The following is a 25,915-nucleotide window of genomic DNA, read 5'->3' as shown; positions in this document are numbered from 1 at the left end:
ATTCAATCTTGGCTTGTGAAGTAGCCTGGGTGAACTGCTAATTCCCTGCATGCACCATGAACCATAATCCATCTGCAGTGACATCTTATATGTTGCCTTACTTTCCCTATCCTCAGCTGCTCTGCTTTGGAGTATTGTTGTTGGTCACTGTTGGATTCTCCTATCTCCTACTGGCAAGGAGGCTGCTGCTCATTCCAAATTTTCAGTCAACTAGGTTGTGTGGTTCCGCAAGGCACACTAAGTTTGGCTTGCAATTCTGCTTCCAGGAGCCCATGGTAGTAAAGTGTGTTTTTGTGTCTGTCTATTTTATTGCAAGGGTGAGGTACAGAATGACAGGTAGTAACCACGTGTAAGCTGCATGTGTTTACTTTCTTAGCAGGGTAAACAGATTTTCTTAATAATTTGCAATTGACGTTTGTGTTTGTAAAAGGTGAGGGATCCCCAGGATCTTGATGGTAAAACGCTTTGTTTACCTTGAGGGCAGAGAAAGTACTACTCATCACAACACACAAACAGCAGCATACACACCCACCATATCTTAGAAACCCAGACACTGGAAAAAGAAAAGGAGTACTTGTGGCACCTTAGAGACTAACCAATTTATTTGAGCATAAGCTCAAATAAAGCTGTAGCTCACGAAAGCTTATGCTCAAATAAATTGGTTAGTCTCTAAGGTGCCACAAGTACTCCTTTTCTTTTTGCGAATACAGACTAACATGGCTGTTACTCTGAAACCAGACACTTTGGGTCAATTTAAATCTGATGCAAGCAGGTGTGATTTCTTTGACTTCAGCTGACTCCCAGCCACTTATGTCAGGTCTGAATTAACCCCTTGCATCAAGACTATTGTCTGGAAGGGAACATTTTAAATAATCCCTGATTTGCTGGGGTTAGGAGGGAATTCAGCCTCTCTTTCCTATGCTAGTCCGTTAACAGAACCTAGCCCTGACCATAGTGGTTCTGGGGCAAGAGGGGAATCCTTCTATCCTATATGTTTCCTACACTGTTTCACTAACAGGCCGAACACTGCCTTGGGGGTACGTGACCAAAAGCTCCCCTGTATCACACCCTATGCACCACTGTAATAATCTTTATACAAAATATGCCTTGTTGAGATATCATCTGAATGCTAGTGACTCACTGGCCAATAACATCATGGTGAAATGTATGTAGCAACATTATATGCAAAGGTATGAAATCCCCCGTATAATGCTCTTAGCACATGTTCAAAACCACACAGCCCTGCTAAGGCAAAAGTTGTTAAACAGGTCTATCCTAAACAAAGGAATGCGCGTTTACCTCAATTTACGTGTAAGTAGTAAGTAGGGTCCACAAGACAGCAGGAGGAGGATATAGCAGGAGGGAAAGCAAATTTGCATTTCAGCAAACACAGGTGAGGAGAGAGAACATGGAGCCTCCTTCACCAGCAGACTCCATGTCACCTTCTTGACTGCTTGAATAAACTTGGTGTTGAAGGGTAACCCTCAGAAGAATCCACTTCTGAGGTTCACTAGATTATAAAAAAAAAAAGGGGGGTGGGGTGGGGACAGAGAACCGTAAGTGCTCTCTTTCACCTAAGAAGACAAAGGGACCAGCACCTTTGGGCCTCTGGGAGAGATCCTGACTAAGGAAAGGGTTAGTTACCATCTTCCTGGAAGACTGTGGATGAGAAAGGCCAACCTAAAGAAAGCTTGAACCAAAACGTGTTTGATTAAGTTTTAGACTTTTGGATGCATGTTTTCACTTTTATTTCTTGTAACGGTTTCTAACTTTCTCATTCTTGAATTCACTTAAAATCCTATCTTCTTTTGTTTTTGTTTTATCTTTAATCTAAACCAATCCAGTGCTGAGTTTAAACTGAACTTTTGTGTAGCTCCAGTTAAAGTAACAAACGGTTGAATATTGACTCCTTATAGGGGCAATGCTTGTTTTAACCTTAATACATATTCTTCACAACTCAAAGATAGATGTAGGTTTCATTTTTTAGAAGGTACACACTATACATTTTTAAAGTGATTTATTTGGAAAACTTTTCAGGTTAGTTTTACAGCTATATCAGAAAATGAATGATAGTTTGGTTATTTCATTTACCAAAGGTAATTGAAGCAGATATTTATGAAGTCATTGGGAGGTGAACTATCTCCAATTCAACAGGTTAATCATTAATATTTGGAGGATTTCCTTGCCATTCTGTATTAGGAGGAGAACATCACCAGACAGACATTTAAATTGTTGTATTTAACTAAAACAACAATGTTATGTATTCTGGATTTTTTTCTTCAACAGCAAATATATAATACTTTAACAAAACAAGCATATGAAATTTTGAATTTAGTTAAACATTCAGGTTTTTTAAAATCAGGTTTGTTTTTGTTAAAATTGTTTTTAACTAAAATAGTTAAATGAAAATTAAAAAAAAAATTAAATTGACTATGTCAGCCAGGTCAACATGAAAATCTTAAAATACTGGCTTCTGCAGCTAACTCAGTCGTCTTCACCTTCATTTTCCTGTTTGTTCATAATCTGGAAAAGAAAAACAAGATTTCCTACTTTTTCAGGTCCCAAGCAATTTCTCAATTTGGAATGAATTAGTCCAAAGGAAAAAAATATTCTTTCTACACCGGCAGAAGAAGCTACTGCTGTTAAAAGTGAGATTATCACTTCAACAGTCTCTGAATCCAAGTGCTTAAGTGACTTCCACCACTTCACTGGTGTGACTTTCTTTAAATCATCATCAGCAAACATCCATTTCTTGAATGGTTCTTATTCCCAAACTGGGTCTCCTTTATGGCCTGCTGCCATTATAGGTTTTCCCTTCTAGTAAGAGAATGGTATGGTAGAACTCAAATCAATGAAGACTAGACTCAGAAAGACCTCAAGACTTCTGGAATATGATGCACCAACATTTTCACTTTTGTTTTCACTGCCTGTCCCTCCCTTCTCACACTTATCTCCAGACTTCTTCTCCTTATCCAGATCTGTTGTGCCCCCAACAATCTTCTATTCATTTAACTTTTTGAAACTTTTCCCTTTAGAGAGAGGTAAGGGATTGACTCTGTGTACACAAATTTGCAGAGGGACAATAGGGTTGTCTGTTATTTCTCACCTCTCTCTCTCTATTTAATTTTATTTTATTTAAAAACATTTTTGCTGTTAACAAGCATGTTATCTTTGGAGACATAAATCCACAGTTTGAGAACTGCAATACTAAGCATCTTCTAGACTGAGCACTGAGTCCCATTGGGTAGATAGAAAGATTAACCTAAATAATCTATACAGAAGCTCCTGGAACCCCATAAACTTTTCTTAAACATTACATGAATATATTGTCTCACACTATAGAATTAGAATTTATAATCCCTATTCCATGATGAGATATCTTTTGAGCTACAATATATCTTAATTAAAACTATCTTTTGATAGGTTTTTCCTCAAAAGGCATTTTATCAAAAAAAATCTGATTTAAATTAAAAAAAGCAGATTTTTTTAAATTTTTTTTTTCTTAAATCATTGATTTTTATCCACCCTGCTTTTAATACAGTGGTTTGGAAAACTCACACAATGAGGACCTTAAAGTGGTGGGTTATTAAGCAAAGCAATTGCTTAAGGATGTGGCTTTCCTGTAGGTAAATACCACACCCCTTTAGTAACAATGTCCTGGTGTGTTGACAGTTGCATTCCTTTCCAGAGGCTGGGCCCTATCTATACACTAGAGTACTTACTGGATGAAACAGTAACTTGTTTGTAACCTTTCAGAGGGGTGTGGGGTGTTGGTCTGGAGGACGCAAAGGAGGAGAAGTGAGATGGAACGTTGGATTTTGCCTTGTGGTAGATTAGCAGAGCAGCAGGAGAACTGTTACTACTGTCTGCATGTCTGATCAGCCCCTTTCACAGCATTTATTTTTTAGATTTGAATAACACTTTGTGTTTACACTATGCACTGGCTTCTATCTGAGGGTCTCAAAATGCTTTACAAGCACTAATGAATCAGTCTTTTCAGCAGCCCTGTGAAATAGGTGGTGGTATCCCTAATTGGGGAAACTGGAGTGCAGAGAGAATATGTGACTAGTCCAAAGTCACACAGTGAGTCAGTGGCAGAGCTCTCCCTAACACTTGTACATTATCAGTCAGTTTTCTTCAAGACTGACAATCTCAGGACCATGTTGATTCTCTGAATCAATTTTATTCAGTTCTGCTGAGATTCTGGGGGGGATGGGAGAGGCCTGTCCTGCCACTACAGCTGGACTGATGCCTTTTACAGAGTGTTAAAGCAAGGTGTCATGAAGTGGTGAAGTACTGGGACTGTTGGCAGAGATTGCTTGTGCCTTCCTGTGGGAGTGGAAAGTATCAGCTTTCCTCAAATGAGTAACTGTTGGCCCCAGCTGAAGAAATACTCTTTCTAACACTCTGGCTAACAATTGTCTAACAATCTTGCAAATTATTACATTGGCTTTAATATACCTGGTGATGAAACTGAAAGAAAATACTGTGACTAAGTAGCTTTGATGCCATATAAAGTACTTTGACTTTTGGCCTGGGTTTGATATGGAGACTGTGGTTTTACTTGCTGAGGAACCGTTAGGCCTGGTTTACACTTAAAATTAGATCCACCTAGTTACATTGTTCAAGGCTGTGAATATTTTTTGACGTAGTTAGGTCAACCTAACCTTCTGTGTAGATGTGGCCAGGTCGACAGAAGAATTTCTTCCATCAACTTAACTACGCTTCTTAGCGAGGTGGGTTAACTACATGGATGGAAACCCCCTTTCTATCAATGTAGGCAGCGTCCACTCTACGGTGCTTTAGCTGTACAACTGCAGCTCCATAGCTGTGCCGCTGTAGTGTAGACCTACTACTAGTGATGGGTAGAAATCAAGTGTCCATGTTGATTGCTTTAGATCAGTCAGTGGCCTCTATTTCATGAGGTTTTGTTGACTGTCCTTTTGCACTGGTAATGGTGGATGGAGTCTTGCTCTGTTCTTTCCTTCTGAGGCCCTGGATCATGATGCTGGGAAATTGCACATCTATCTATCCATTTATAATGTAGTGATTAGACAATGAAGGCAGCTGCTTGAGGGCTCAGGGTGCCACAGGATCCTATTCTGCCACCTCGCCTCTTCAACATAGACATGATGACACTTTGGGAGACAGTGGGAGGTGTTGGGCTGAAAGGCGCTCTGTGTTTTTCTTTGGACTTGAACAGTGCAATTTCTTTGCTTTCCCAGTTCCTGGGTGAAATAGTCCCATCAGATAGCTTGAAGGTGATGATGGTAGGTAAAGGGAAGCATTTTGAGGGTGTGACAAAGCTGGTGTCTGCCCCAGGTAGTCAGAACATACTTTAGAGTCCAACTCTCTCCCCCTGTACCGTTGAGGCTGTTGAGATAAACTCCTGTGCTTGTGCAAACAGTCCCAACATTTGATCTCTGGGGGACTAGAGACATGACGAAGGGCCATCAGCTCTGGAGCTTGCTTCCCTGTTGGACCAACAGTACTCTAGTTTGCTGACCATGAGGACATGGCGAAAGGCTCATTTATTATTTGAGGAGGGTAATGGTGGGGTGAATTAAGTTGGTGGTTTTGAAGTAATTCTTTGGAGGAGAAGGTGGTCAAAACCTGTCAGTTTTATTTGTATGCTACACATGCATCCAGAGATTATAATAATTTATTTATGAATCTTAAATTAAATAATTCAGCAAATTTTTACCCCTAGGCCCTGTTCAGGGAGCAGGTAGTGTTCCAGAATTACAAAATAGCTAGCAGGGCCTCTGCTCTACTATTTCTCTGGTGTGGAGAGGGAAAGTGCATCTGGAATTATGAAATGAATCCAGGTGTGTGCTGGGAACGGAGATAACATGCTCTTAGGAACTCTGCCCCATGCTAAACATCGATTCCTCTCCCTTTCGTATTGCCCAGCTTTTCTTTCCTGAATGTCCTGCTTCTCCGTAGTCACTGTGAGTGTTCTGCAGATTTGCCAAGCATTCTTAAAAGCAGCACATCAAAGGGGTTATGCACTGTGCTAAGTAATGCACTGTGAGTCATGGCGGAGGGGAAAATATGGGGACGCGAAGTTTGTGTCTTGCAAGGGTTTTTTGTTTGTTTCTGGTTTTGTTTTGGCTTATATCACTGAATATTTCTCATCACTCTGAAGGACTAGCCAGCCTGTCCTGACTGTGGTACAAACAGGAAATCAGAACCCGCCAGACAGAGGATACACCTGCTGAAGCACATGTGAGCATCTGTGTCCTTCAGCCATGGCTGAGTGCAGAAACCGGAAGCATCAAGGGTTGGGTGCAGTCTGCTAATATCTTCACAAGTTGGGGGGGAGGGGGGGGAAGAGAGAGAATGAGAGAGTGAGGTTGAGCTGCAGTAACACTTTTTGCTTAGTGGTCTGATTAGCAACACTGATCAGGGAGATGCCCCTATAATACACACAGTTATTGTTGTTTTTTCTATGCCATCCATTCTTCCTTAGGTTTGTGCTAAAATCAGCCATGTTGGCAAGGGGAGGTGTAGATTAAATCTCCCTGCTGTGGCTGGCACCCCTGCACCCCAGGGGTATTCACTCATTTGGAAGGCAGGCAGTGTTGATATTGCCACCTCTCCCTTGGGGATTCCACTGGGGGAAGGGGAGGGGGGGCTCCAAAGGTGTCCCACCCGCTGAGGTTGCTCAGTGGTGTGCTTGAATCAGTGCATCATCCAGCCACCCTGACTTTACTTCTTCTCTGGTCAGTGCCAACCACTCTTGGGGCAGCATTGATCCAATGGCAGAAAGTGGGCTGCTGTTACTGGGCCTGATCCTCAGCTGGGTGTAAATTGGCCCCTAGCTCCATTGACGTCAATGGAGCTACAGTGACATACGATAACTCAGGATGTGGCCCATTATTTACAGCTGCAACCCCCAAATTCCAGTAGATTTTCTGTTGTAGGGCTCTGTGCCTCACTATGCAGATGAAAGTCAGCATAGTAGACTAGTTTCAGAGTAACAGCCGTGTTAGTCTGTATTCGCAAAAAGAAAAGGAGTACTTGTGGCACCTTAGAGACTAACCAATTTATTTGAGCATAAGCTTTCGTGAGCTACAGCTCACTTCATCAGATGCATACTGTGGAAACTGCAGAAGATATTATATACACAGAGACCATGAAACAATACCTCCTCCCACCCCACTCTCCTGCTGGTAATAGCTTATCTAAAGTGATCACTCTCCTTACAATGTGTATGATAATCAAGTTGGGCCATTTCCAGCACAAATCCAGGTTTTCTCACCCTCCGCCCCCCCCCCCCCCCCAAACTCACTCTCCTGCTGGTAATAGCCCATCCAAAGTGACCACTCTCTTTACAGTGTGTATGATAATCAAGGTGGGCCATTTCCAGCATAAATCCAAGTTTAAGCAGAACGTCGGGGGGGGGGGAGGGGGTTGGAGGGTAGGAAAAAACAAGGGGAAATAGGCTACCTTGCATAATGACTTAGCCACTCCCAGTCTCTATTTAAGCCTAAATTAATAGTATCCAATTTGCAAATGAATTCCAATTCAGCAGTTTCTTGCTGGAGTCTGGATTTGAAGTTTTTTTGTTTTAAGATAGCGACCTTCATGTCTGTAATTGCGTGACCAGAGAGATTGAAGTGTTCTCCGACTGGTTTATGAATGTTATAATTCTTGACATCTGATTTGTGTCCATTTATTCTTTTACGTAGAGACTGTCCAGTTTGACCAATGTACATGGCAGAGGGGCATTGCTGGCACATGATGGCATATATCACATTGGTGGATAGTGTGGCTGATGTTATTAGGCCCTATGATGGTGTCCCCTGAATAGATATGTGGGCACAGTTGGCAATGGGCTTTGTTGCAAGGATAGGTTCCTGGGTTAGTGGTTCTGTTGTGTGGTAGGTGGTTGTTGGTGAGTATTTGCTTCAGGTTGGGGGGCTGTCTGTAGGCAAGGACTGGCCTGTCTCCCAAGATTTGTGAGAGTGTTGGGTCATCCTTCAGGATAGGTTGTAGATCCTTAATAATGCATTGGAGGGGTTTTAGTTGGGGGCTGAAGGTGACGGCTAGTGGCGTTCTGTTATTTTCTTTGTTAGGCCTGTCCTGTAGTTGGTGACTTCTGGGAACTATTCTGGCTCTATCAATCTGTTTCTTCACTTCCGCAGGTGGGTATTGTAGTTGTAAGAATGCTTGATAGAGATCTTGTAGGTGTTTGTCTCTGTCTGAGGGGTTGGAGCAAATGCGGTTGTATCGCAGAGCTTGGCTGTAGACGATGGATCGTGTGGTGTGGTCAGGGTGAAAGCTGGAGGCATGTAGGTAGGAATGAGCTGTAGCTCACGAAAGCTCATGCTCAAATAAATTGGTTAGTCTCTAAGGTGTCACAAGTACTCCTTTTCTTTTTGCTAATACAGACTAACACGGCTGTTACTCTGAAATTGTAAGGAGAGCGATCACTTTAGATAAGCTGTTACCAGCAGGAGAGTGGGGTGGGAGGAGGTATTGTTTCATGGTCTCTGTGTATATAATGTCTTTTGCAGTTTCCACAGTATGCATCCGATGAAGTGAGCTGTAGCTCATAAAAGCTTATGCTCAAATAAATTGGTTAGTCTCTAAGGTGCCACAAGTACTCATTTTCTTTTTGCATAGTAGACTAAGCTTTGAATCTAGGCCTACCTGCCTCGTTGTCTGGTGTCAAATAGGCTCAACTGGGAGGGTTGCTGAGGAATAATCCTCTCCTCTTTTGTGTACCAGATCCCTCTTTCTTATCCTCCTATCTTTCACAGTGACGGGAAGGAGCAAGCTGTGGTAATAACCAGTTATTTGTGGGGAAAGCCCTGCCCTGGCTTGGGAACTGGTTCAGTTGCTGTGCTTGCAGCCTTGATTTTTAAGAGGTGTGTGCATGTTTGTTCACATTGTCTTGTCAGCTTGCCCTGGTGGCACTCCTGTTGTTGACTTACTCCTTCACATCCTACCCGTAAAGATTTTTGTGTCGAAATCTGTAATTCATATTTGATACAAACAAGTGGGCAGTGTGCTTGGCAGCTAGTAGCTCCTCAACCCTGGATGCTGGAATCCTTTAATAAGGGGCCAAAATGGGGAAATTGACTACTGAAATCAGAAAAAAATAGTGCCCTAGATTGTGTCTGCAGACTTGTTTCCTGTTTTGGACATTATGCTCTTTAGCTGTGGGCCAAATTGTACTCCTCACTTCCTCACCCAGGGCCCCTATTGACTTCTGCGGGAGCCACTTCCATATCCAAGTGCAAAATTTCCCTGTAAACATGGGGTAGCAATGCTGCCGTCCAGCAAGTATGTGAGAAAGGCCAGAGCCCCATTGTCCCCAACCCTCTTTCTCCATTTCTGCCTCATTGTGTATTTTAGTCCTGTAGGTATCTCCAGTTCTCAGAGCATAGAGGGATCCCTAATTTATAAACACTTCTGATTTGGACAATAAAGGACAAAGTCCTGGAATCTTAATAGGCTGTGAGGAGAAGGTTTTAACTTGTTTCTGTATATCTGAGAAGTTCATTTGCAAAGGCAGATCAAAATCTTACTCACTATATCTGGTATACTAAAACTGTTCCAGGGCCTAAAATCTGACCTTGCAAACTTGTCACCTTACTTAACTGGTCTGTACCTATTGAGGGAAAAAATATCTAATAAATGTAATTCTTTTATAATCAGAGTTGGCTACAGCTGCTGCATTTCTTTCTTTTGTCTGAGGCTTGTGCACTTGCACACATGTGTAGCAGGATTAAGCAAATGTGTAGGACTTGCTACTTCCATGACTGCAGCTGGGCAACACTTTGTCAATACAGTCTGTCTCTGTGGGTTTGATCCAGGGACAAGCTCAGTGCCTTTTTTTCTCACTTTTCCCCTGCGCGCATAACTGGGATGACTATGAACATTGCAGAAACATCTTTGTACAGCAGATGACATGGGATTTACAAAGAGATATTTGCAAAAGATGGTGAGCAATCTTTGAGGGAGGAGGGAGGTAGGGCTGAATTTAGGATGAAAGTTGACAAAGAGTTTATAGAATCTGTTTAGGACTCTCAAGAAAGAGCTAGCAATTACACTACATAGCTTTTCTTCTTACCCAGCAGAAAGTGGTCCCTTGGCAAGGCAGGGTTGGGAAACTTGAAATGAAGTGAACAAGAAGTGTCTCGTTCTATGACTGCAGGAGAAGGTAACTCCTTGGGTGTGGAATGACAAGTAATGTGGGTAAGCCCAAGATTGAAAGAACACAGAGGCTATCTCCCTCGGTAATACAAATTCATTGTTATACTAGAGTTGGGTAGAGAAAGGTATTCTGCTATATGACAAATTTCAAAAGGGGATGGAGTCAGGCTCTGAGGCAGTCCACCTGGTCAGCTGTCCTGGAGGCATGGACTCTGGAAACCCGGGCTTCCCAGCAGGCAGGGAGCTGGGTGGGTAAGCTGGTGGGAAACCATTAGAATCCTGCCTGGAATCCAGAGGAGTTTTGTTGAAATTGAACTGTCTCTGTGGAACACTTCATTTTTGACAAATTGGCAAATTTCAATGAAAAAATTATTTCATCAGAATCTTTATGGCCAGGTATAATGCTGCAGTGAATTGGTCATGGTCACTCATAAGTAGGCAGATATAGTTGCAGTTTATTTAAATTAGATTAGTGCCTGCCTGGACTTGGCAACTGTCTAGTCACAGTGGGTTTCTCTAGAAACCTTTTTGGGGTGACTGTAGGTATTAATTGATTGACGTATATGCAGTGGGATGGCCAATGCCCAGATTTGACCTGGTTAGTTTTAATTTCTTAAAAGAAAAACAAAAACAAAAAAACTCTGTAAGTTTGGCTCCATATTTCGGTTTTGTGCATTTGCAAGTCCAACATTGCAGCATTAAGCTAATACATGAGAACTACAAAGAGAGAATGCTTAGAATCAAAATGAAACTGACGAGACTAGTTTCACCATCCAAACTGAATTACAGGCAAAAGGTAAATAAACAGTATGAATGATGAAAAATAAAGTAGATTTCAGAATGATTTCACTTTTAATAACCTAAAGTGATGTTCTCAAAAGAGTTAAGGAGTTGGGTTTTTTAAGACACGGTTAAATCATTTTTATTGAGATTTATAAACTTGTTTTTCTAAAAAAATAAATATTAACTTTACCTTTTTTTAAATAAAGAAATGTACATACAGTAAAACGTAAGTAAATATAATAAAACTGCAAAAAGTATGCAAAGTTCAAAAGAGCTATAATTTTCAGTACAAATATTAATAAAGACTAAATTACACAGGGCTAGATCTTGCCACTCTATTCACAATGAAGGGTACCTTTCTTCATGAATAGCTCCATAGATTTCAGTGGAACTACCTGCAGAGTAAGGCATTACCCAGAATGAATATGGGTAGTAGAGTCTAGCCCATAATGAACTTGAATGAAAAAGAGAGCGAGGGACGAATGAGAAGAGCAGAAGAGAAAGACGAAGTGGGTACAAGAAGAAAAAAGACATTGGAGTATGAGTAATATGCATATACATGAAACACAGCACTGGTCCCTAAATGCAATCATATTCTTCATGAGTACCTGATTACTCACCCATTCCCTGCTTATAGAATGCTGTTTCTGTTAATGGTCTGAGCAATTCTTTTATCCTACATTTTCTAATGTCAAAAATTATTATTATTTTGCAATCCTAGGGCCAACTCCAGTGATGTGTAGGTAGGTTAGCCTCCTACATGCACATTCAAGTGTTAGCTTCTAGTCCAGAGACTTCCAGCGAGGGTTGCACTCAGTGCCCGTTTCACAATATGTGATTTGTGTCATGTGAACACTTCTCTATTAAGTATTAACCTGAGACCAACATTTTAATGTTTTAACAATTATAGGTCCTGCTTCTGAAGCTGAATCCATATGGGAGTGCCCCTATGCCTTTTTCATAGCCCCGTTGGGGCCAGGGGGGCTCTGTGTGGGACCAAGGTCCACCTGCATGGATCTAGTTGCAGGACCAGGGCCTAAAAGTTACACAAGCAGCCCAAATGATGTAAAGAGGGGAACAGAGTATAAGTGATGATGGATGGCAATTAATCTCTCTCTTTCTATAAAAGTTTAAAAAAAGATTATAAAGAAAATCTTCCCCCTTCCTTTTGTTTCTTGCTGTCATAATAGCTCTTTGTGGGCTTGTGTAGGCTTGCATTATGTAGCGTGAGTTCTTACAATAGTTTCAAGTAACACCTAACTGACAGATCTTGGGGGGTGGGGGTGGGAGAGTGTTTTTCCATTTGTTTACTTTGAGTATTAGCCGGCACTTTTGTATAGCTACGTTCGCTGTTTCAGTAGGGCTTGATTCTGCAAACACTTGTGCATATGTTTAGCCTCTAAGTTAGTGAGGCTGCTTGCGTGAGGAAAGTTATACACAGGCATAAGTGGCAAAGAGTCCTGTGGCACCTTGTAGACTAACAGACGTATTGGAGCATAAGCTTTTGTGGGTGAATACCCACTTCTTTGGATGCATGTAGTGGAAATTTCCAGAGGCAGGTATAAATATGCAAGCAAGAATGGGGCTAGGGATAATGAGGTTAGTTCAATCAGGGAGGATGAGGCCCTCTTCTAGCAGTTGAGGTGTGAACACGAAGGGAGGAGAAACTGCTTTTGTAGTTAGCGAGCCATTCACAGTCTTTGTTTAATCCTGAGCTGATGGTGGCAAATTTGCAAATGAACTGGCTTTGGGAGGCAGGCCAGTCCTCGCCCACAGACAACCCGAAGCATATTCTCACCAGCAACGACACACTGCACCATAGTAACTCTAACTGAGGAACCAATCCATGCAACAAACCTCGATGCCAACTCTGCCCACATATCTACACCCCAGCGACACCATCACAGGACCTAACCAGCTCAGCCACACCACCTTGACTGGCTTCCTCTTTTTATTTTTCAAATCCCCGTTTTTAAAATTTACTATCACCATGCTAAATTTTGGTATGATCTGTCTGCTGAAGATGTGAAACTTAATTATATCATGGTTCTATTGCTTTAGTGACCAATTCTTTTTGTGTTGCTTGTGACTAAGTTGCTTAGGCACTAGATCTGGTTGGTAAATTTCAAATTGACATTCTGTTGAAAAATGGAAAAAAAAACAGCAAACTTTTATGTGGAATTTCCCCCTATTTTCCCTTGCATTCTGCTTAGGGCTATCTATGCCCCCTACATGAGTAGGTAATAATTTCACAGATTCCAATTCTGATGTTGGTTTTTGGGGGCTTTTAATTTATTGATGAGCTATATTGATCCCATAAAGTAGATAAAAGTGAATCAGTGGAGCCAAGATTTCCCTTTCTTAGGTCGTAGAGGTGTAGGGAAACTGGAACTTCTCTGAATGTGTACAGGTAGCATAGAATACCGATCAGGTACCTAGGAGAACAGAGGGATAAGGGAGCATAGATGGCGCAAGAGAGGGCACGTGTGTTAAGCAGTGGCTACAATCCCCTTTCCCATTGCTGCATGAAGCTGTGCTTTGAAAACTTGTAAAACCATCACTGACAAAGAGGAAGAGATCTTGCTTTAGAAATAGAAGTGAGAAAGATTCTTCCCACAACAGACCCACACTCTGCTAACCCTCTCATACTCACACCACTGCTCCAAGAGCACTCAACGCTTATTGTTTGCCAGCAGAGACACTTCAGTGAGGCTGGACTCTAGAAATTCCAGTGGGGGATAGAGGGGAGAGTTCACCTGTGGAAACCCCTGTTGATGGTAACATCCAGTGTCAGCTCTCGATTCCAGAGCAGCAGTCCTCTCCTTGATGGCCTGATCGCCATGTTTTCTCTTCCTTCGGAGGGAAGTGTCTGTGCAGTGTTTGTGATAAATTGACAGGCAAGTGCTTACTCCAGGTGCATCCCTAACACATCGGATGAAAATCCGCCTTAGTCTAAGTGGGTGCAGTTATTGTTGAAGTCAATGGGAGCTATGCCTGCTGATGCTAAGGCTGAATTTGGCCCGCTGTGTCTCTTTCACGCCCACAGTGCAAGCATTCACTGTGGCTGCTTCAGGCTGGGTGGGAGGGAGGAGGAGAGAAAGTCACTGGAATGTGCTGTGTACATTGAGTGCTGACGTCCATTCCTAGAAAAGCTCTGCTTCTCAACATTTTTGGATACAGTGTGTATTATGAATCATTAGCAGATGGCATTCAGGGTTAGAGGTGGGACATTAAGATGAGTGTGTGATCTATATGGTAGGGGTGCAGGGCTTAGCTGATTTCTCATTGGGGGATGAGGTAAGAAAAGGGGAGCTCTACACTGAAAGTTGAGGTGGATCCAAAAGCTTGATTTCTGTGGAAGCTGTATCCAAGGGAGTCTTCTGAGCCCTTTGATTTTGACTGCTTGATTGCTAATTGAGGACCTTGGCCGTGTCTAATGGAAACAGAAGAGACAGAACCACTAACCCAGGAACTTATCCTTGCAACAAAGCCCGTTGCCAATTGTGCCCACATATCTATTCAGGGGACACCATCACAGGGCCTAATAACATCAGCCACACTATCAGACGCTCGTTCACCTGCACATCCACCAATGTGATTTATGCCATCATGTGCCAGCAATGCCCCTCTGCCATGTACATTGGTCAAACTGGACAGTCTCTACGTAAAAGAATAAATGGACACAAATCAGATGTCAAGAATTATAACATTCATAAACCAGTCAGAGAACACTTCAATCTCTCTGGTCACGCAATCACAGACATGAAGGTCGCTATCTTAAAACAAAGAAACTTCAAATCCAGACTCCAGCGAGAAACTGCTGAATTGGAATTCATTTGCAAATTGGATACTATTAATTTAGGCTTAAATAGAGACTGGGAGTGGCTAAGTCATTATGCAAGGTAGCCTATTTCCTCTTGTTTTTTCCTACCCCCCCCCCCCAGATGTTTTGGTTTAACTTGGTTTTAAACTTGGAGAGTGGTCAGTTTGGATGAGCTATTACCAGCAGGAGAGTGAGTCTGTGTGTGTATGGGGGTGGGTTTTTGGAGGGGGGTGAGGGAGTGAGAGAACCTGGATTTGTGCAGGAAATGGCCTAACTTCATTATCATGCACATTGTGTAAAGAGTTGTCACTTTGGATGGGCTATCACCAGCAGGAGAGTGAATTTGTGTGGGGGGTGGAGGGTGAGAAAACCTGGATTTGTGCTGGAAATGGCCTAACCTGTTGCTCACTTTAGATAAGCTATTACCAGCAGGACAGTGGGGTGGGAGGAGGTATTGTTTCATATTCTCTGTGTATATATAAAGTCTGCTGCAGTTTCCACGGTATGCATCTGATGAAGTGAGCTGTAGCTCACGAAAGCTCATGCTCAAATAAATTGGTTAGTCTCTAAGGTGCCACAAGGACTCCTTTTCTTTTTGCGAATACAGACTAACACGGCTGTTACTCTGAAACCTGTTTGGAGAGAGTGCTTCTGTTATCAGCTAAAGCCGGAAAGTAGACTCTACAGAAAAAAGATACTACATTGTGTACTTGAAGAATAATAATACTAATATCAAACATCTTTACATTTACATAGTACCTTTCATTCAGAAGGATTCCACAGCAGTTTATAAACTGTATATAAGAATAATTTTCCCTACCACTGCAGTGCAGCCATCTCTGGGAGGGAGTTCAGCTGCTGTTAAAACACTGTAGTGCTACAGAATTGTTTAGGACAAATAATGAAGAACATGAAATCCACTGGAAATTGCAGGGGAATTTAGACTTGCAGAGTGTAGTTAGCCCCCGTCTTCTAGCCAAATTCCAGTTTGGATAATATCCCTGCTTTTGTATTAAGTGCTTTTGGATTTTTCACGATCCCAAATGGCCAAGACCTCAGTTTTATGTATCCTCTGAGAGAGAGAACACCTTCAGCAACACCACATCCCTTCTAAGGTGACTAAATGTCCCAGTTTTATGGGACAGTTCCGATATTTAGGGCTTTGTCTTATATAGATGCCTATTACTGCCCACCCCATCCCAGTTTTTTATTATCTGGTTACCCTAATCCCTTAACATCATTCTGGAACATTTCTTTAGTACTGACTAAGGACTTGCTACGTGGGTAACTTTCCAGTTATACTGGCATAGTTAAATCATTAAAGTTATGCCAGTATAACTCCCCATGTGGACACACTTATTCTGAATAAGAGCGGCTTTTGGGGGCTTAGCTTAAACTGCAAAAGCAAGATAAGCTAAACTGGAAAAGGCTCTCTTTTGCTAGAATAAGAGTGTCCATGTTGTGTGTGTGTGTGTGTGTGTGTGTTATACTGGTATAACTATAGTGTTTAAATTCATACCTTTCCTTAAATTGATATAACTTTCCTGTGTAGACAAGCCCTTTGAAGAAAGTGGGTTACCTACTGCATCACCAACACTACTTCCTGCTGCACTTGTAAGTCATCCCTAGTGTTTTCTCATTCACATGCTGACCAACATAAGTAGAGGAGACCTTATTATAAACAAGATTAAAGAGCATGGGTGGAAAACTATGGGCAGGCTAAATTTTGCTGTTGAAGTACATTCTGCTTACAGACTTTTTTCTGCAGTGTCAATTTTTATATTCTTAACTTCCTTGGATCATAGAAGTTAGAGATGGATCAGTTCCCCTGCAACTGTAAGCTAAAATCCCCCAATAGAGGATACAGTAGATATTAAAGATGGGAATTTCCAAAGTGTTTGGCATAGACCTAATCTGCTTCCACGGGAGTCACTGGGAGCCATCTGAAAAAAATCACACCCGAATCTTAGGCTACACTTGATCTTAGCCAAAAGGCTGAGTAGCATATGTTGTATAGATTTGTTGTGGGTTGTTAAACAGCTGCTGTGTCCTGCAGGGGCTGCATTTCAGTGTTGGGTGAAATGATTCCTGTGCATCTAGTTTGCAAAGTACTCTGGGATCCTTCAAGATGAAAAGTTCTATATAAATGTGTAAACGTTATGATGGATTATTATTCTTACTCACCTCCATTTCAGTTCCAGAGGGTGAGACCTTTTTGGCTTCTCTTTTTAAAGGTTATTTTCTTTTGAGCGTCCACTCAGCAGCTGCTCTGTTTCCCCTTCTGCCGGCTATGATATTCAAACAGAGCAGCTGCACACAGGTGACAGAGCAAGGTGGCAGTAGCAATGACTGGTCTTGTTAAAATGTAACAAGGTTGGGGGAGGGGGAGAAGGAGACGAGAGAAAACTCCACAACTTGGAAAAGGTTCTATATCCTACTTTAAGCGGGTGCCAGAGGGGGACTGGCTACCCCAGAACTGAAATAAGGGTAGCTGTACCTCTGAAACTCTGCCCATGACACCTGCTGGTGAGCATTGGGCCTATGACACAAGACTGAAGGCCCGTGGCGCTTACAGTGTTGGGCCTCTTGTGTCCGTTTCTCAGGTGTGCGTGAGTATGAATATGTATGTACTCACAAGAGCATCTTGTGGTTCTAACGCTCCGGCACATCTACACAGCCACTGGGCGGTGTAATTCCCAGTGCACACAGACATAAATGCACGAGCTCTGCTTGAAAATAGCAGTGTGGCCACTGTGGTGTGGGTGATGGCTCAGACTAGCCCCATGAGTATAATCCTGCTTAACCCCCTGGATACGTACTTGGCAAGCTAGCCCGACTCCCGTGCTGCCATGTCCACACTGCTATTTTTAGGCATTAGCTTGAGCAGACCTGGTGTGTGTCTGGATATATCTATGCGGCAACCCCTGCCATTCCCCTCCCCCATCAGCGAGTCTCAGAGCCCGTGTCAACTGCATCGGGTTTAGGGGGCTCAGCCCAGGGGCTAAAAATAGCAGTGTAATCATTCAGACGTGGGCTGGAACCCCGGCTCTGAGACCCAACCCCCTCACTGGGTTTCAGAGCCTGGGCTTCTGCCTCAGGTGGGAACATGGGTACACTGCTATTTTTAGCTCTGTAGCTCAAGCCCCATGAGCTTGAGTCAGTTGGTCTCCGAGACTTACTGGTGTGGGATATATATATATATTTTTTTTTTTTGCAGTGTAGACATACCCTCAGTATACCCACGCTGGGAATTACAGGCCTATGCCATGTGCATCACAAAGTGCCACTTTTAAATTTCCTGCTGGCTGTTTTCTTATGGCCGGCAGGGTTTTTTGGGGCATTTTTTCTTTATTTTTAAAGTTAATCAAGTATCTTTAATAGCCCACGCAGCTTGACATCCATCTCTTTGGCGGTGATCATGTTGGATGTAGTGCCAGCTCTCCCATGGGCGTTTATGGCTCTTACAGCGCAGGCAGGGGGCAGTGGAGCTGAGTGGACACGTGTCAGATTGCTTGGCACATCACAGGTATGGTGGCATTTCAGAGGTTGCCCTGTTTAATTGTTTTTCTCCTCTGTATTACAGAAGAAATCATGGCATACAATTAAAACGATGGTCAACTTGCCAGTCATCAGCCCCTTCAAGAAGCGCTATTCATGGGTGCAGCTGGCTGGGCACACAGGTGAGAGGTGCAATTTCAGATCTTTTGGCTCTGGAACCAGGAGGATGTCAGGCAGTAGCCTGATTTCAAATCTTCCTGAAGCCTCTGTTGGTTTGAATGGGGATTTTGTGCAGAGGCTCTTCCTTTTGGTCATGGTGGGGTAATGTGGTAGTTGGTTCAGTTCAGGGAAAGCCAGCCGTATCTGGACACCACATACCTCTGCAGAGTAGAAGAATCTGTTTTCAGGTGGGCGGTGTCAGACCTTAGGATGGGAGGAGAGCAAGGCAGTAGTTTGGGGAAAATGTCTGTCAGGCTGAAAGAAGTGGCCACATAAAGCACTCCTTACAAGGTGGTATGGGGGAAATCTGTATTGGGGAAGAACCAGCAAGAGATTGGGTGGGGAAATCGGAGCCCTGCTGCCTCCCGGGCCGATTAGGAAAAAGATTCTGCTGTCTCATTCCTCAAGTGAGTAACCAGTGCACCCATTAGCAGCATCTCCCAATCTTACCTGGGGGTTGTCTCTCCATGCGCGTGTATGTTTCAGCCAAAATGATGAGTGCATTTCTAAATCCATCCCAAAACCTCATCTGAATCTAACACCTCAAGAGGAAAATGAACCAGGTGGGAAAGAAAAGCCCAGCATGGGGGTGTTTGTGTTGAAAGTCTGTTATTCATGCATCTGTGCAAGTTTGGGGGGGAGCAGACGAGGGCCTGCTCAGGCAGCTTGAGTCTACTTTGGTGTCTGTAGTACTTAACAGAAGTGCCCCTAGGTCAAGTTTTAGGTTATTCATAAGTCAAAATACAAGGAGGTGCCATCAGATTTGCTTCTCTCTCGTTTCAGTTGATTCCTACATGTCCCCTACTCCCAAAGCGCTAGCACAGCGGTTAGCAATCTGGATGCGGCGGGGGTGGGAGGAGCCATTCTAGCGGTGGCCAGCACTTGTCTGGAGAAGGAGCAGGGATCATGAATCTGCTCCAGTTCCCTTGTATCTGGGTTTCTGGAAGTGGATTTGACCCATCACTTGCAGCTAGTCTTCTCTGATTCCAGGAGTTCTCCGTTAACTGTAACACTGGTCAGCATTAGCCCTGGCACCTTGTCGCTGATGCACTGATACCTGGTGCAAAGGATTCTGGGGCACATCGGAGAAGGACCAGATGTAATGGCTGAATGTGCAGGGTCATGTTGTGATAAAGGCTGAAAGTGAGGCAGAAGCTTAACACCCGCTCTAACTTTCGGGCCTGAATTTGTTTCAGGCCATGTGGACTAACACGTATCTCTCTCCTCTGATGTTATTACCATTCTGCAGGACTGGGGCACGGCTTCCTCTGCTGTAGTCTAATCACTTCCAGTTTGTGCCTGAAAGCACTGTGTCGTTTACACTGTATACCATGCAAATCTAGCATTGTAAAACAATTAAGCTACACTTCGCACCTGTTTGCATAGATTAGCAAAGCTCCAAAGGAGTTGCAGTACCTGGAGGTGCATGTGTTGGGGGTATATGTATTAAGGAGGCAGTGTTTGGCTCCTGAATGTGGATTGCTGTTGTTTAATGATTAGGAACTGATCCCCACCCTGCGACTCACAAGCACTGCAGGTACGACTTTGGGCTGGATTCAGGAGCACAGCCCACACTGGAAATATTGGATAGCTTTAAAAAGAGCCTGGCTGTCAGCATCTTAATGCAGTCTGGCCCATTATATTTCCCGTGGGTTTTAGCGCAGCTAGATATGTTAATTCTTTTATGACTACTTTAGCATGGAAAAAACCTGGTTTGGCACAGCCATACTCCTTGGAGCAATAAATTCCTGTATGGGAACTTGTCCAAATGGACTTTCACAGCCAATGGCTGTGTTTGCATTCGGTGCTTTTATTTTTTACAAGGAGTGTGTTATCTTTTCTGTTTAGGGGAACTCTTTATCTGGTGCACGAGAGTGAAGTGGGTGAAGAGGGAGTGCAGGTGTTTCCCTCTTACAAAGACTGGCCTTATCAGCATGTGTCGATTTTTGCAGGGAGTTTCAAGGCAGCTGACAGCGGTACGATTCTGAAGCGCTTCTCTGACAATGAAAAGGAGTGCTTTGAGCTGCTGATGAAAGATTCCCTGCGCTCCTGTGTCCCTGCCTTCCATGGGGTGGTAGAGAGAGATGGCGAGAAATACATTCAACTCGATGACTTGCTCACTGACTTTGAAGGGCCTTGTGTCATGGACTGTAAGATGGGGATCAGGTGGGATACGTGAAAAGGATCCTGCTTTCTACATACAGTACATGTGGTTATTTTGGGGAATGGGTGGGCTGGGGGTGATGATGCACCTGATGGATGAAGCACTCATTTCTGGGGACTCAGGTTGAAGCCTGGGCAGTGGTCCTACTAGTGACATGAGTTAGTTGGTCTCACTCCCAAAACACCTCACATGGATGTTGGCGCAGTGGGAAATCTCTGCTTGGAAGCTTATAGGGAGGATGATTCCTTACATAGGGTGGCCCTACCCAGGTCAAGGGTGGGGTCATTCCTGGAGTAGTGTGACTTACCTAGCCTCTGGACACTGACCTCTTTCTCTTCCTTAGATGCTATCTTGGACAAGGCTGACTTATTTATTGGGGCAGATTGATGTGAGCTTACTTTGCACCTGCCTGACAGGACTTGACTTAGGGAGAGTAAAGAAGAAGAAAAAAGCAACCCAAGCAACATAGCTCACTTATGGCCAGTTTATTAACCATTCTGAGAGAAAAAATATCGCTCAAAAATTAAGAGTCAAATTCCCTTCCCCAAACATGGATAACTGAATTGTAACCTGACATCTCCTCTCCAAAGCTGTCAGTGAGTCCTGGGAGTGCAGCTATTCCTGCCTGGGAGAACAGGGCTGATAGTCAGGGCCTAGGAACCACCTCTGTGTTTCCGTTATCTCGTTCTCCAGAATCTCCGCTTGCATTTTAAAGTATCTAGTTGTTGTAGCTGTGAAAAAAACCCTCAAAAAATGTGAACCAAGCCTCACCAATAAATAGATGAGTCTGCAGAGAGCCTGGAACAATGACTCTGAGAAATGTGAACTGCCCCATGCATCTCAGTGAGCGGGTGACTCGGATGATAATGTAAATGTCAACATTTGTTCCTTATTTCATTCCTTTCACTAGACTTCTTTACCTGGAGTTAATTGTCAGTGAACTCAAGTTCTTAATGCAGAGGGAGTGTCCACACGAGCCACAAAAAGCATATTAAGTACCTCATGTAAACGGTCAGTCAGTTAACTCAAGGTAAAAAAAAGTCTAGTGTAGACAGAAAGGACAGAAATTGTGCCCAGCTCTGCACAGTTTACTCTGAAGGTCTTCACTGCACAATTAGTTTAGGCTTTTATCCCAGGTCTTAGGCCAACCCCCCGCTCCCATTTACACAGTAAACCCAACAAATTTAGGGTTGGAGGTGCTTTAAGCTCATGTAGTTTACTTGGCTGGGTGGGCGGGTTAAAGTCTTAAGCTCCACTTTATCTTGGGCTGGAATCCGCCTGCTTTGCAGTGAGGATGCCAGCTAAATCCCCTGAGTGCTGATGACAGGTTTCAGAGCTGTAGCTCACAAAAGCTTATGCTCAAATAAATTTTAATCTCTAAGGTGCCACAAATACTCCTTTTCTTTCTGAGTGCTGATGGTCCCTCTAGTGCCTTCCCAGGGTCCCTGCCCCCCGCAGGAGAGACGGATTCTCCTCCAATTGACAAGTGACTGGGAAAGAATCCTAAAGCATCTCCTCACAAAGAACCATGGGATATGCCCCCAGACGCACCTGGGTAAGCGCAGAAACTCCTGAGGATGCAGTAACATGGGAAGGGCTCTGCTCTAAGAACGCTCTCATGACGGGGAGGCTAACCCGGGTTCTCAGACTGGGGTGCCAATTGCCTGGGCTAACTGCGCAGTGAAGACATAGCCTGAGTGACTGTCATTTTAGTGACCCACGTGGATGGCGTTTGGGAGATGCTACCACTTATTTCTCCCTAGTCAAAGAGCCTAGAAGAGTCCATGGGTATATTCAAGCCCCACTGAGGGAGAGCCTAGATCAAGCAGCCCAGTGGAGCTCAGAGGGCGTGCACAATTCTGTTTTGAATAACTGCACAATCGACAGTGACTGGCAACTCACATGGCCAGAGCTTTCCCCTCTTCCCCCTCAATCTGACCCTGGGCCATCCTTTGCTATGAGCTCTGGTACAGCAGATAATTTCCTTTACGCGTTTCTTTTTTTAATCAGCTGCAGGGTTATTTTCTGTCCCTTTTTGTGCGATGCTTGGCGTATGTAGCCTCACAAGGCTTCAGGGGCCTCTAAAAGTAGCCATGCCTGGAGTTAGTTTTTCCTTTCTCTTGAGCTGAGAGAGGTGTTCAGTCTCCATCAGGCTCATTCAGTCTTGGGTTTACTACCACTGGTCTATTTGAGCTTTGCTTTCCTTTGTCATGGTGCAGAATGGGAATCCGATGAAGTGAGCTGTAGCTCACGAAAGCTTATGCTCAAATAAATTGGTTAGTCTCTAAGGTGCCACAAGTACTCCTTTTCTTAATGGGAATCCAGTGTTTCTTCCAAGCACTATAACTAGGGGAGGGCTGTAGGATTTAGTTATAGGTAAGGATGTAATTAGAGCAAAGATGGAGAGTCAGAAGTCCTGGGTTCTGCCACTGACTCATTAAGTAACTTTGGGCAAGAACTTTGTCCCTGTTTTTCAGTTTCCCCATCTGTAAAATGGGGGTGGTGGTGATAATTAGTTTCCTCACTGGTATGTAATGCATGAGGCTTAAAGTTTGTAAAGTGCTTTGAGATCCCATGCTGGAAGATGACGGTGAAATGCAAGGTGGTGGTATTGTTTCAGATTCCAAAGGGGTTCTCACTGTCTTGTTGGGTTGTGATGTTTTTGCAGGACGTACCTGGAGGAGGAGCTGACCAAAGCCCGTGAGAAGCCAAAGCTGCGTAAGGACATGTACAAGAAGATGATTGAGGTGGATCCTCTTGCGCCCACAGCTGAGGAGAACACGCAGCATGCGGTGACCAAGCCACGTTACATGCAGTGGAGAGAGACCATCAGCTCCAGTGCCAACTTGGGCTTCAGGATAGAAGGGATTAAGGTGAGCGACTTCCACTGCTGTCCTTTCCTGTTGAGTAGACTCACTCCTTTGCCCGATTTGTTGGTTGATCAACTTGTCATCATCATCAGCCTGGTTTCCAAAAAGACAGTGTGACTTCCTACCTGGAGCTGCATGGTCTGTTTGATTGTGACTAGAGCTTCAATGGCAACGATGAGAAAAGCATTGTGAAGCAAGAAATATGTGAAACCCATCGAACACACACTGACTGCTCTGAGAACAACAGCAGGAACATTGAGAAAAGAACCAAATAGCTACATCATGGTGTAGACAGAAAGAGAGTGAAACTGATATAAGGGGAAATTCTGAACTGGTGGAATAATCCCCTCCTCCTACTCACAGCCATGACCTTTACCCAGTAGCCATCCTGGGAGCGCACAGATTTATTCTGAGTGAATTGAAGTAAAACAGATTTATTCCAACCCTGCACATTTCTGAAGCAATGTGGAAACATCATGTAGCAGTCCCAGTATCTAGGCAAATCACTTTCACTTTGTGCAGATATCCAGTATGGGGGGAAGGGGAATCACAATAGACCCAGAACCCCAAATGTTCAGACTTCAGCTATAACCCCCCTTCCAGTCCTTCTCAGGCAAGAAGGGGTTGGTCCTTACATCTCATGATGTTACTTCAGTGTTGCAGAAAACTTCCAACGATCTTCACCATACCCTGAGGGCGTACGTCACTTGGGCAAATACCACCTCAGAGTCTCATGGGTAACCACCTGCAAAATACAGGGCTCCAGCCTCACCTTCAGATACTGGAGATAGCTGTCGGGGTTGCTTGAGGGTTGGCCCATAGGTAGGCGTCTGCTGGCTTCTCCGCCCAGCTGGTATAGATTTGGCTTTTCTTCCCAGGGTTGGTCTGGTCTTGTCTGGCCTAGTTTGACTTCTTTCGTATGGACAGGTGTGGTCTGGGATGGCATTTCTTCTGAGGGGGCCCTGGAGACTCAATCCAGCTCCTTGTGAAAGCACTAGTGTTATTTTCTTTTTAAAGTGATAAGGTAACGTGAGTGTCCATTATGGGATGCTGACTGCATATAAGGGGTTAGTTACCAGAGTTGCTCTGTTTGACTTCAGGATTTTTACCAGAGCATGTTTCAGCTCTCTGGCAGACTGTTGACATGTACAGGGTCAGATAACAGAGCTGGGGTTTCTGGTCTAAAACACAATTCCATGTTTGAAGCCCAGGTGAATGAGATAGGTACAGGGGTAGCAGCAAAGTCTCTCTTAACTATCCCCTTTTCTCTGTTTCCCTAGGCTGCTTTTTCCCTTTCTCGTTGATGGTCTCTCCTAGCGTTATAGGATGAATGAGGTATCCAAGCTCACACAGTGCTGGCCTTCTCCACACTGCTCCCCACAGCCCTGACCTGCAGGGACTGAGCACCCTTTCTCAAAAACAAACTGGGTGATGGGTACTTCTTGATGCAGGCTCCTGTCAAGCAAACTCTGCAGTCAGCTGCTAGTGGAAACTTTCAGGCCTTATGTCTACTCCTGGGCACTTCTGGTGGGTTTTGGCTCTTCCTCACTAGCCCATTAGCCATCCAGTAATGTTGCCAGGCTAATTGTCTAGTCTTTACAAAAAGAAAAGGAGTACTTGTGGCACCTTAGAGACTAACCAATTTATTTGAGCATGAGCTTTCGAGAGCTACAGCTCACTTCATCGGATGCATACCGTGGAAACTGCAGAAGACATTATATACACACAGAGACCATGAAACAATACCTCCTCCCGCCCCACTGTCCTGCTGGTAATAGCTTATCTAAAGTGATCATCAAGTTGGGCCATTTCCAGCACAAATCCAGGTTTTCTCACCCTCCGCCCCACCCCCCCACCCCCAACCTCACTCTCCTGCTGGTAATAGCTTATCCAAAGTGACCACTCTCCCTACAATGTGCATGATAATCAAGGTGGGCCATTTCCAGCACAAATCCAGGTTTTCTCACCCCCCACACCCATACACACACAAACTCACTCTCCTGCTGGTAATAGCTCATCCAAAGTGACCACTCTCCCTACAATGTGCATGGTAATCAAGGTGGGCCATTTCCAGCACAAATCCAGGCTTTCTCACCCCCCACCCCCCCAAAACACACACACACACACAAACTCACTCTCCTGCTGGCAATAGCTCATCCAAACTGACCACTCTCCAAGTTTAAATCCAAGTTTAACCAGAACGTCGGGGGGGGGGGGGTGTTAGGAAAAAACAAGGGGAAATAGGCTACCTTGCATAATGACTTAGCCACTCCCAGTCTCTATTTAAGCCTAAATTAATAGTATCCAGTTTGTCTTTAGTTCTTCTCTGTGATGGAATCAACACTCCATACCTGTGCTCTCTGCAGACATTCCAATGCATCCTAGTCACTG

The 25,915-nt window shown here is 43.9% G+C and overlaps 1 protein-coding gene across 4 annotated transcripts in view; it reads left to right on the top strand.

Annotated features, from left to right (window-relative positions):
* ITPKA (inositol-trisphosphate 3-kinase A) overlaps positions 1 to 25,915 on the top strand; it is a 75,929-nt gene that overhangs the window by 16,083 nt on the left and 33,931 nt on the right. For all 4 annotated transcript variants that reach the window (XR_013346374.1, XR_013346372.1, XR_013346373.1 and 1 more), the window contains exons 3-5: positions 18,357 to 18,453; positions 20,443 to 20,656; positions 23,323 to 23,527. Coding sequence is in view for 1 of the 4 variants with exons in the window: in XM_077818856.1 (XP_077674982.1) it covers positions 18,357 to 18,453; positions 20,443 to 20,656; positions 23,323 to 23,527 (516 nt within the window). In the remaining 3 variants the exon portion in view is untranslated. The remainder of the gene's footprint in view (positions 1 to 18,356; positions 18,454 to 20,442; positions 20,657 to 23,322; positions 23,528 to 25,915) is intronic.

The sequence above is a fragment of the Eretmochelys imbricata genome, chromosome 6 (assembly GCF_965152235.1).
Source record: "Eretmochelys imbricata isolate rEreImb1 chromosome 6, rEreImb1.hap1, whole genome shotgun sequence".
NCBI lineage: Eukaryota > Metazoa > Chordata > Testudines > Cheloniidae > Eretmochelys > Eretmochelys imbricata.
This window is presented reverse-complemented; position numbering and strand designations above follow the sequence as displayed.